The sequence below is a fragment of the Lissotriton vulgaris genome, chromosome 8 (genome assembly GCF_964263255.1).
Source record: "Lissotriton vulgaris chromosome 8, aLisVul1.2, whole genome shotgun sequence".
NCBI lineage: Eukaryota > Metazoa > Chordata > Amphibia > Caudata > Salamandridae > Lissotriton > Lissotriton vulgaris.
In genome coordinates this window covers 117,706,074-117,719,139 of record NC_141696.1, presented here as the reverse complement: position 1 = coordinate 117,719,139, position 13,066 = coordinate 117,706,074, and the positions used below count along the sequence as shown (strand labels likewise).

General features: G+C 43.2%; 1 protein-coding gene across 1 annotated transcript in view; it reads right to left on the bottom strand.

Moving 5' to 3' along the window:
- The window catches only part of ATG16L2 (autophagy related 16 like 2), a 579,847-nt gene that overhangs the window by 174,950 nt on the left and 391,831 nt on the right, over nt 1-13,066 (bottom strand). The window contains exon 14 of the mRNA XM_086933798.1: nt 1,646-1,766. Within this exon, the coding sequence (XP_086789924.1) occupies nt 1,646-1,766 (121 nt within the window). The remainder of the gene's footprint in view (nt 1-1,645; nt 1,767-13,066) is intronic.

Below are 13,066 nucleotides of genomic sequence, written 5' to 3'. Positions count from 1 at the left end.
ACCCTTCCAGGCTGAAGAGCCGTATTTACCCTCCAACCTCAAAAAGTATCCACTGATTAATAGTTAGCTTGGTTTTAAGGCAGACAGTCTGAGCTAATTATAACTTTGGAACCCCCACTAAAACGCTGAATTGACTTCTTCCATGATTCTTGCTTGCGAAATCTGACTGGAAGGAATCTGCAGACGAATACTGAGAGTTTGTTGCATGTTGTTTGCCACAGGCCGTGCTAGAAGCGATTTCAATTAAGTAAAAGCTCTGCAGACGGCCACCAACATCATAATCGGGCCCTAAATGTTGCATTCCTTTACTCTTTTTATTTTTTTGATTTCTGGTGTAGGTTTATGTTTCTATCTCATTATCCATTGTCCTGAAATTAAGTATTTTATTGTGAAGTTATCTTCTAATTTCCCTAAAATCCTGGTCCTTCCTGTATCTACTGGTTACTGTTTACAAGGAGGAGTCACTTTTCTGTTTCTGTTGGACTAGCCTAGGATCATGTACTGTACTGTTGCGTGTACATGCATTTAGACAAAATAATGCACCCAGGAGCTGGAACAACATCTATAATCCATAAGGACCACCTCAATGCTGCTCCAAATTAGTGAAAAATGGGAGATTCTCCTCTCTAAAGAAAACTACGTCACAGTGGCTCAACAGTCCACAAACTAGATACCTCTCCTACCACCTATTGACTTTAAGCTTGTTTTTGAACCTGCACAGTGCCCTGCTGCCCTTTGGCTAGGTTCATACTGTAGAAATACCACATTCATACGTACATACTGAGATCATCTTTTACTGTATATTACCTGGTCGTGAATAATATCAAGATCATCCTGACTGGAACCCCCTCATGCCTCGCACGGCATTAATCCCTTGCTAATTTCGATTATTTTAGTCGCCTAACGTCCTGTGTCTGCAGGAATATATCTCTGTTCCCTGAATATTCTCACAACAGATGTGAAGGCTTCTACACCTGGAATTCTCACAGCCTCTACATTTAAAGAACAACCCTTATGAAAAGGAGCAATTTAATTCCTAATCAGTTGGTAAATTGCAATCATGCTGACATGGCGCTGCTTCAACATGTTGCAAATGTGAGTAGTTGGATGTGAAAAGTACTGACTCGTCTAACGAAGAAACGGACTAAAGCAATGAGTACATTTGCTAATGTCAATATTCTTTGGGCTTCTTCACTAAGATTTAGCTTCACCCGTGTGGATAACTCTGACCTCCAGGCCACTGTGCTTGTAATAAAGAAACACCACCACTAACAACTGCGTTCAATGCAACTTGTTGCTAGCAGATTTGCCTTTTTACACCTCTTCTGAATTTGTACTAAGATAGGCTCACCATTTAACGCGGTCTAATGCACACCAGAGATGTGATTTCAGGCCTTCTTCAGTGGCTGATGACCGCCATGTTCTTGAGCAGCCTGTGACATGTGCAATGCCTGACATCTAACAAGATGTATTTCTTACATTAGACAGTACATTTAGTAACACAATACATCAGCATCCTTAGGCTAGGTACACATTTACTTCTGTCATCTCTTGTTTTAAACACAGATACATTTTACCAGATAAAAAATCTAGATCTAAAATAAAACTTTAAAGGCAACTCATGCAGAAAGGTAAAACTACTTACAATCGCCTTTGGTCAGGTCCCATACCTTCACCGTCCTGTCCCAACTACACGTCACGGCTCGGTGGAGCAAGGACATGAACTTTGCCGCTGTGACTTTCCTCTCGTGTCCCGTGAGAGAGACCTACACAGTGACACAAACTCACAAGTATTAACGTCGCCACAGAGGGAGCTTTCCTGGAGCAGATAAAAACACTGCTATGACATGTCTACTTGTACAAAGGAGAGTTCTTGACAAGACAGGAAACAGAGCATCGCTTTACGACTATCTCCACTCTGAAGTTTTAGACTCTTTGGATTATTATTTTTATTTACTGAAATGTGGCAGCTTTGTTTCACCGGCGTGTTGTACACAGCATCAGTAAGGTATTTCCCAACACTTGCAGCAGCGTGGTTGGAAAAAAATGGGTTGGTGAAGATATGATGGATAACAAAACAAGGATTTAGCCAATTCATTACACATATTTATTGATAACATTATACTATATACTTTGTTTGCAGAATCAATCGCACGTGTGAATCAAAGTCGGGTAGTGGATGGTGGACCAAGATGGTCATGGTTTATATGTTACTGGCTGAAAATGCTGCTACAGTGAATTTGCCACATACATTTACTGTGTCATTTGTTACGAAATATGCAGCAGTTCTGTGGGATAACTCAGCAAGCTCCATCTCTAAGTCCGGAACCCACGGACAAATTACTTGAGATAGGAATGTGAAATAATGTATGGAGTACATGAGGCCATTTCAATGTGTACGGATCCAATTTTGTGATCTAGATCGTGATAACAGTGAAATTACCGCTGTTGATGAGATACAATGTAATTGCCATTGTTAGTAGGTGCTAAATAGATTTCCAGCACAACATGCTTCCACATAACAGCAGTCTATGTACATCTTGACCCTTGAGAAAATAATACTATGACTCTTTCATGCTCACTCTGTGCATGTGTTTATTTTGTCATCAAGGCACTAATGAACTGCTTTCAATCTGGTGGCATATTCTGGTCTACTGTGAGGTTCAGTTGTGTGCCCCACGTTTGGACTGGCGACATCTGCCCTTTTAGACAGGGGCAGCTGGGCTATGAAGTGGAACCCACCCACTTTTCTGCATCAAAGACACACACATTTTCTAATTACTATTATAATGTAATAATAGTAATTAAAACATTAGAGAAGCCTGGCTGGCTGGCATTTTATAACCTTAGTTTGAATGAGAGTCAGACAGCCGGGCACTTTCCACTGGCACACGGGCTAGTGCACAAGTTCCATCCTTTATAACCTTGCTGTCTTAGGTGTGGAGCAGCGGCCAGAACAGTGACTCCGGAGCTAGGGGCCGTGGTTCGATCCACGGCGACAGCTCAGCTCAGCATCATGTGACTCTGGGCAATAGCTCACTTAATCTCCCTGACGGCCCCCAGTGCCTTGAAACCCTTGAGGGGTGATATGTTCGCACTTTAAAAATACAAATGACAAACCAGTGCTTACCTTAATCCAGCCCTGGATTCAGGACCTCCTCACACACCCCTAGATGACACACAACAAGTGTCACTTTCTAATGTACGTCAGGCACTTTATCTATCAGCTGGGGGCTCACTAACAATCCTCTAGGTTGCCTATGCAGGAAGCCTGGGGTGGAATAGTCTGTAAATATGTGACCTTGTAGTATGGATGGTGGGTACATTGTTGACATTGCTTAGTTAGCATGAGCTTCGCTGCCACAAGGCTGCTTTTGCACACAACACTACATGCCTTTATTTTGCAAGACTTTGTGCCCTTTTTCACATGAGAACTGCCTGCTTTTCGCATTCTCTGCTGTGCTCTGAGATTTAGTTACAATACAAGGGGTTAACCCATCTAAATCACTAGGACCTGGGTAGGATGCGGTACATATGGCAATTGGCCCTAGTGGACAGACTAATAAACATGCATTCTTTAAATACACCTGTAAAAATAATGCAGTTTTCAAAGCGAAAAATAAACACATTTATCCACAACAGACACGGATATCTCTTGCCTAGTCAGAAAATATCATGAATAAAAGTTTTCACAAATTCAAACATTTGTCTTCATGAAGGTGCCCAGGGAGGAAGGGTAAGGGAAGTGTAACATTGTGTTGAGGTGAAGGTAAGTGGAAAAAGGATAGCAGTGAACAATATAAACATCAAAATCAAGTTGAGAGTGCCAATCCGACCTATAGCATGGCCAATCTGTTTAGATGGGCACATAGGAATCTTAATACTCTTGTCCACGATGGTGAAGAGGGTAAATAGCTGTCGACGTTTCGACCCTAGGGGGTAAATGTAGATACTTGTGGTTCTTACATTAGGATCTTCATCAGGACAAGGAGTGGGACACCTACGATAAAGGGACCGCTATAAGCTAAACAGGTGAATCAAACTGAAATGAAATATAGGTCAAATGGTACAAAAGGCTAAATTACCCCATAACCTCCAAGGGAAAACGGTGGTAAGTAGAGTTGGCCCGGAGGCTCCAACTGCAAAAGGGGACCTTTAGTGGTGTCTGAAAATACATGTAGAAAAAACATGTGGGAAAAATTAATTAAATAAGATCTAATGCGCAGATTATTTGCGGCTGAAAGTACAGGCAAATGCGTAAATGGCCCCAAGACACAGTGACAGATCACTTATTTGTGATTACTCAAGGCTTCTAAACATGGGATCGGTACTTTCAGGATTCCAAAGTTGCTAAAAATAACCAAGAGAGACAACCTGTAGTTAAGGATCCACTACCCAGCGTATGTGAAAAAATAATAAATAAAATGATAAGATCTAGCGCGCACATGAATTGCGGCTGGAAGAACAAGCAAGTACATAAATGTCCCCAAGGAACAGTGAATGATCACTTACTTCTGATTATTCAAGGCTGTTGAACATGGGATCAAGACTTTCAAGATTCCCAAATTGCTAAAAATCAGGAGAGACAACCGATAGCTTATGATTCACTCGCCAACTGAATATGGACATGAATAACAAATAGACAACTCTCCGAGGTCTCGGAGTGTTGAAGATACCTTCAAAAAGAAGAGGAAGCGACTTCCATTCGTAGCAGTTCAAGTCGGAGCACTGAGGCAGTCATCTAATAAAGGGAAGCCGGAAACGTACATACGGTACGCTCCGACCGGCAGAAGCTGAATGCTGCTACCCGGGATCTACGTTATCGAAGAGAAACGTCACCCGAGGGGCGGCTCTAGGCTCATGGCGGCCCTGGGCAGGGAGCGTAGGTAGGGGGCCCCGGAAGAGGGGGTCCGGGCGGGGTGGGGCGCGGAGGCCAGTGAAGAGGGGGGGTCAGGGTGTTTGGAAGTGGAACAGAGCCAGAGGCCACCAAATCCCTGCCAGGGGCCGCCACGCAAATATGTATCCATCCTCAGAGGATTATTATATTAAGGATATATATTGGCGTGGTGGCCCCTGGGGTTTGGTGGCCCTGTGCAGGTGCACAGCTTGCACATGCCTAAGGCCGCCCCTGGTCACCCATTAGTGGGAGAATCATGGATGACCGAACACATGGTCTGCTCCCACAATGAGTCCATAAAAGGATGTCTCCCCTGCTCGTATAGAGAGGCTAATCCGTAATGACATCAGTGTTCTGATGATCGGGTTGCTGAGAAGTATTTATGTTTAAACAGAGTATAATTTACATACATGCAATATCGACAATTGTACTGTTCAATTGGAATACAATCTGCAATGTGGCCTCACAATACTGTATCTCGTCATCCACACAGATAATGAAAAACCCACACTGTATTTGGAGTGTCAATATTCCATGAGAAACATCGGCAATTATACCGCTTATATTTAACAAGTAAAAAAATGTAATGCAGACATTACAGTAACCTATAGAAGATTTGGGTACATGTTACACTGTCAAACGTGTTTTACCAAAACGCTTCAATAGGCGCTATAACAGTGTTACTTATCTACAAAATTAGACTTTAGATGTTATAGGAAAGACAATCATTATAGTACATAGGGTACAGATTACTCTGTCACTAAGAATGCTAAGTGACGGAGTCATCTGTACCCTATGTGTGCCCACTAATATAGCTCACTGTATGTCACTGGTTAGTACTAATGTTGCTCTGCACAACGTTTCAATATACAACTGATGTATGTTCTATAATGATAATATAAGCAGTATAATTGTCGATGTCTCTCACAGAATATTGACACACCAAATACAGTCAGTGTGGGTTTTCCGTTATCTGTGCTGGTCAGTCCCTCGCACCTAGACATAACATGACACACAGCTGCACTACTGAAAATCGTATGCTTTAATATTGGAAGCTTAGCATGTTGTGCAGGCACTTGGAGAGAAACCTTTCCAGAGAGAAGAGCTGTGCTTGTCCTGAGATGTAAACCTTTCATCTAGGCCTTGAGGTATGGGGTCTGCTGACAAAGCCCAGAGGTCTTCCTTTTTATAATAAACTATATCTTAGCATGCGGAGGGTGGTTAGGCACTGTAACACTTTTCCACTGTCTTTATAAAATGATATCCCTGTTTGTATTCTATAGAATTGTGACAATGCTGACAATATTGTTTTTATGCATTTTGCTGCTAGTAATGGCGCCTGTACTGTACCATAGAGCACGTTAGTTAAAATAAGCATTTTAATCTATACCGTTACTCTGATTACTCTTACTGTGGACAAGTATGAGTGACTGAGCGAAAGAGTTGTCTTGTTCCCGCGATTCATGAGAGAGTCGGGAGTGTCGTGTTCTGAGTTGTCTAATCATTGGTAGCTTCACTGTTAGTCAGAGAACGAATGAGACACTATTGCTAGTCGGTTTCTGGGATTTTGTGAACTGAGGGGATAGGTTGGTACACCACTATCTACCGAGTTCCTGGTTTCCTTCGCATAGTTCTGTATATGTGCAGAATCCCCGTATCATGGCGCAGCCAACGTGTGGTCTGGTTCTTATCTGCGAGACGCTTGATTAGTGCTTGTGCTTGTCCACAATACCCTCACTTCTGTTTCCGTAGACAGCTGTGACGGTGTAACCTCCTATATTGATGTTTTTATAGGTTCTTTCAAGCTTGAAGTTCTGCAAAGGTTTTTCTTTTTCTTCTTAACTAATTATTGCGCTGCCACGCTCTAGGTTGTTATCCTTTGTTTTCAGAGATGGCAGTTAATGTTCCGCCTCACAGTCGCGCAGCTCTCACAGCTTATTTGACTTAGCTTGGGGTCCCTGTTGCTGGAGTTGCTCTGATTTTTGTAGTGGAAGTGGATGCAGCATACCGCTTCGAAGTGTTTTATTCTTGGGTCACTTTTCCGGAGGTGGATGGAGCAGATAATCTGTTTCATGAATACACTGCCACAGCCCTTCCTAATGCTTATCAACCCTATCGGTCTCTGGAAATTACGCTTACAGCTTGGCAATACCTAGGGGTCTATTACGATGGCAGCGGTCCACTGATGCATATTAGGATGCACCAGCCACACTAGCGGGCACATCCAGCATTTTTTACATTGGGGCGGGCGGTGCTTTCAGCTGCACCCGCCGCAATGTAAAAAAGGCATGTTGTGCATTTGCATGCACAACGTGGCAGACACCCCCCATGTGCACCCCCCAAATACCAGTTCTGTGGAGAAACACAGGATATTGACTATAAGTTTGCCTAAAGACTTACTTCCTGAAGTGGCTGATTGTAACACCTGGGGTAGACTATTTGCAGCCGTGTATTCAAAGTGTTTCGGCACTCCCTCAATGACTGCACTCCCCTCCGTGATTACATATGTTCAAGAGGAACACAGGGCAGAAGCAGCTGTTGAGCTGGGGAAGCGACTGGTGGGGTTGTTCGACGTGGTTGCGGATATGATCCTTGCCAATGTCAAGGGCAATGCAGTAAGCTTTCAAGTGGCAAACCGCTTCAAGGCTGTGCCTGATGCAGACAAACCAAGTAAATTACTAAAGATTATTGCAAAGGCTAATAAAACCATAGGCCGTATTAGCTTGGGAGTTAAACCTTTTACTCAAACGCAAACTCAATCTCAAACACAACAAAAAGCTCAGTCCGATAAAGACGGGCGTCCGGTCTTTCCTAAAAGGAACTGGAAAATAAAAAACAGGGGCAGCACCAACAGAAGCAAGGTTCGCGTGCAAGTTCACCGACACCTGACCTTCTGAGCATACTTATGACTTGCGCACCCGTGCAAAAATTAAGATTCCGGATAGATTTCAAGTCCCTGATCAGCGTTCTCCTCATTCTTCACAGGACATATCTGGCTCTCAAGTCGGTGGAGGAGATCTCCAGGATCAAGGCAAGAGTCAACCTGCGCCACAGGGACGTGATCAGCCTCGTCATTTTGACCTTAAAGGAAAACAAGATGATCAACCTCGTTTTTGACCTCCTTTTCAAAAGAAAAAAGTTGCTGTTTTAACAGCGAGATATGCCTCAGACGGTGAGAACATGACTACTGGATTGGACTTGGGGGGGGGGGGTGAGACTACTCGACAGTGCAGCGGAAGTTACCATAGTGCGGTAGGCAAAGTGGTCTTGTCTGGAGGCGACAGCAACTGAAACTTTCATTACAGTAGAGACAGCGGACATCCAAGTTGCCCCCCGATAGACTGTATAATATAGTTTTTCAAATTGAAGGCGACATTGAGCGTGTTATCTCAGGGATTTTTTGGGAGAATCTGACCTCTTCTTATGACATTTTGTTGGCGGAGGCGGATTGGCCACCACCATTTGTTCTGGCCGCATCAAGGGGGAGGACGTGATACTTCTAAGTTTTTCGCATTATGTCGCCAAGGAGCATGCACAGGCTTTTGCAGCTGAGTGGGCTCTGGCATTGTACCGTAATCAAGTAGGCTGGGATAAAGATTCTCCATCACATGAGATTCCATTGTGGCCTATGCCACAAGCTCAACCCCAATATCCCATCCGGCGGGAAGCTAAAGGTCCCATTTTCTGATGTTCTAAATGAATAATAAATAAATGAGTATTATGGTGTGATTGAGACTTGTGTGTCACCGATGAATAATCCTCTTTTTACTGTATCCAAACCTGATGGGTCTTATCGCTTAGTGTTAGATTACCGACATTTGAACTCTCATTGTCGTACTTTTGCGGTACAGAATACCCATAGCTCTGCTCTTGTAGACAGTTTTATTTGTAAACAATATAAAACAACACTTGACAATTCCAATGGTTTCTTCAGCCATAACCTGTCCCCTGAATGCAGGCAATCGAACGCATTCACGGCAGGTGGAAAACAAAAAAAATGTTGGTGTTTACCTATGGGGCATAAGAATAGCCCTGGGGTTTCGTCGCCCATGTTGTCTCTTTGTTAGACAGCATTGACCCTGATGCATACTTGTACGTTAACGATATTTATCTGACAGACGACAAACTTTGGCCTGTTTGCGGACTACAGGTACAAATTTAATTTTGCTAAATCTCACAGCGCTTGCTATGCGGTGCTCTTTTTGGGCTATGAGCTCAATAATTAAGGTAGGGGCTTGGCACCCCACTTTCTAGAGAAATGTGCAAGTCTGCGCTCTCCAACTACTCTGAAAAAACTTCAGTTTTTGCTGGGATTTTTGAATTTTGGGCAGACTTACATTCCTGATTATACCCAGCGTATCAAGCCTCTTTATGCTTTTATACAACCTACATTTTCTAAAGCCAGCTTGGTTGCGGAACATTCTGCTATTCTGCAATCTTTGCAGTCTGATCTACTTAAATCCAAGTACTTGTTGGCACATGACAACCACACAAACCTGGTGATACGAATCGTGCTAGGCGCAGTGGATTTCACTTACTTGACGTATAATGAAGGCGACACAGTTCCTATTGCATACAAATCACATTTGTACACTTCATCTGACATACGATTTTCCACTGTTGAAAAAGTTTTAACAGCTGTGCAAATGGCAGTCCTGAAGGAACGCGCACTGGCGTAGGAGAAACACATTATGGTGGTTACTCCTTACCCAGCCGTAGAAGCAGTGACAAAGGTGAGTGTACCAAACTCTAAAGCATTACATCCCCGTTGGAACAATGGGCTACTTCTTTGATGTCTCCTGATGTCACATTTATTTTTGACCCCTCCCTTCAGACACAGGAGTTCCTGCAGTATGAACACGTTCATCCACCTCCTCTGTCTTTGCTCCCTTTGAAGGAGTATACATGTATTATCTACACCATTGGCTCGGCACAACCAGCCACGGTTCTAAACATGCTTGTTCAGCGGCTTCTGCTATTATGGCTGGTACAATGGTGAACGGAGAATTCAGGTCTAACATAGTGCATACACAGGGGCTAGGAGACTGTACCGCCCAATTGGCTGAGCTGCGAGCTCTTGTTCTTAGTCTTGAGTTTGCAGATCCGAATGTAACTACTCTCATTGTGTGTGATTCTTACTACTGTGTTCAGTCTTTCAATGACAACTTTTATTCTTTTGGTCTCAAAATGATTATTATGATTCTAAAGGCATTGCGATTAAGCATAAAACGCTTTGGTTTTGAGTGGCAGATCTTAAACAACGTCTGCCCCTAATACAGGTCATACATACTCTTGGCCATCAGCGTGTGGGAGCACACGCTTTCGGTAATTCTTTGGCTGATGAAGCAGCCAAATCTGCAGGAGCCACGTGTTCCGTAGCAGCTGTTACAAGGTCCATGACTAAGATTTATAATGAGATTTTGGCAGCTATAGCTGCTACAACAAAGGGCACTAATTACCCACAGGGTTTTCCTTCAAAGTATCCTTATCAGTTAACTCCCAAACAAGTTACCTTTGCAAGAATTCCTGTTGTTGGTGATCGGCTGATCCCCAACGTAAATCGCAGATATTCTTTGATCAAAGCGCACACGAAGGCTTGGCTTTGGCCCATGCCGGCGTGTCTGCGACAGTTTCTATCTTGCAGCAACACTATTGGTGGCGTGGTTTATATAAACAAACACGTAATTATGTGTTTTCTTGTGACATCTGTCATCAAATTAAGCCTTCTAAGGTGACACGTCCACCACCCACACAGCTATGCATATTCTAATAGGCCTTTTGGTTGTGTCTATCTTAATCACTGCGGTCCATTATCTTCAGATACTGCATATAAATACATTTTAGTTGTGGTTGATTTGTGCACTCGATTCCTTTGGGTATGGCCACAACGCAGTGCTGATGCTCAAAATGTCATCAGATATTTGCGTGTCTTTGTAGAGATTTTTGCCTGTGGCACCTTCAGTTCTGACCAAGGTCCAGCGTACGCCTCCAAGGCGTACAAGGATGCGATGAACTCTAGGGGGGGCTGGTGCAGTTTTCGTCTCCATACAGGCCTGAGGGCAATTCAGTTGTGGAGCGGATGAACGGTGACTTAAAGCAATCTTTGACAGCTAGAGCCTTAGGTACTGGCAGGATCTGGCTAGCCTATTTGTATGGGGTTCAACGTGCACTAAATAAACTCCCCAGAAGACCTCTGAATGGGCGGACCCCATGCGAGACTGTCTTTGGCATCAAAATGTTTGTGCTAGACCTTGATGTCTAGGCGTTGCGGCGGTAGCCGCAACCTTTGGCGTAGATAATCATTCTACAATGTTACAGGACCTACAAGAGACCCATGACAGTCTTGCAACTGAACATTTGCCCTCTGCCACTGATGCTGCACTATTGATTCCGGTGGTCGGCTGGATTCTGAAAGTTGGTGATCTTGTCCGAGGGAAGTTGGAGGACAAAAAAAGAATCGGTCCCTCCTATCATGCACCGGTTTCAGTGCTTGGCTGGAAGGGTACTCGTACAGTCATTTTACCACCGCTTCCTGGTCGCAAAGACAACAGATTCATCTCAATTGACAATGTCAAGCAACAACATCTGGCCGTTTCTGAATAGTGTGATGCCTGCTGTTTCATGCTCCACAATTTCGATGAATCCTGGGGTTGGCGCATCTTTCAACTCACCTACTTCATCTGTCATCGAGATAGACCCTATTGTAGACCATTTCCTGTCCCGCCTGCTTCCTCCAGCAACGAGGAAGTGGAATATGCTTATCCCACAAATGAGACTTTGCACAGATTGCCCAAAAGTCCTCTACACCCTGGCAGCTTTTCTTATGACTCGTCCTCCATCAACTCAATTGGCTCTACCAAATTGACTATTTTTGTCTCCTGGTTTAAACAGACTTACTTTGTCCCTCCTTGGACATACATCTGGTTGGTCCTTGTCCTGATTTTTCTCTTCATGTCAATTGTATTTGTGGCAGTGTTTTTCCTACTAATCAATGGTCACTACTTACCAGAACGCTCTGCTGTGAACTTGGTTGATGGTATTTTGGTCCCCCACTCATCTTCCCACATCATGAAGCGTGACCAGACTCTTGTTAACATTTCTGCTATCCCAGTTTCAGATGGCATTGTCTGGGATAAAGTGGATTTTCAGGTCCATGGCCCGAGGGAAATAATTAACATACCATAAGTCTTTCGTGTCTCCATGAGTGATGTGGTAACACAGGCCATAAGTTGACTGGGATGTGCATCAAAAAAATCATTGTTTACAGATTTGAAGTATTGTGCTGCTTTTAATGCTAAAAATGTGTATTTAAATTCTGCCAATTATGCAGATTTATTCTATTATCAACATTATGGGCATCATTTCATACATAAGACTAATACATTACGTCCTGCTGTAAATTATAAACAGTGGGAACATTGCCATACACCAGTAAAAGGAAGTTCAAAAACACTTAGAAATAAATTTACGTACTTTACAGATTTTGATAGGTCAAAACCTGACTCCTATTATTTTAAATTGAATATTCCTTCAACTACCAAAGTCATTTTGACTGATGAAATCAATCTGGGGTTCTAAGACATGGCAGGTGCGAGGCACTGAAGCCTTTTATCGTGCCTGCCTCATCCCAGCACAAATTCGTTTTTTAAATGATACAGTATACCAAACTACTTGCTGTGGTTTGATAACTGCAAAAAAGCTGAACACCCATGCCACTCCCTCTTTAGCTGAATATAATAATTGACGCATGTACACGAATTATACAATTACTGACTAACAATCTTAATTTCAAAATAACACATTTAATGTGTCTGAAATGGATCATTTGGGTTGGTTAGTTTGGCAGTCAAATTCAAATGCCTGCCAACTCTGTTTTCATAACACTAGTTTAGGTTATACACAAGATAAACCCGTCCCTAGATTTTCACAAACACATTTGGTAACCACCTATTCGGTGGGAAAATTATGTTAACAGTGGTTGCAGCACTCTACACTTTCGTCCGTTAAACAGCACTTATCGTTATTTTCCAATAACATAAATTTAGCAGATTTTGTCTTGGGACCTAGGGTTCCTAGAACAAAAAGATTCATCCTAGGCAGACTGGTCGGGCATATCATCAGGTGACCCCTGAAAGTCTGGCCCAGGCCTGCTTGGATCATCCCTGCCCT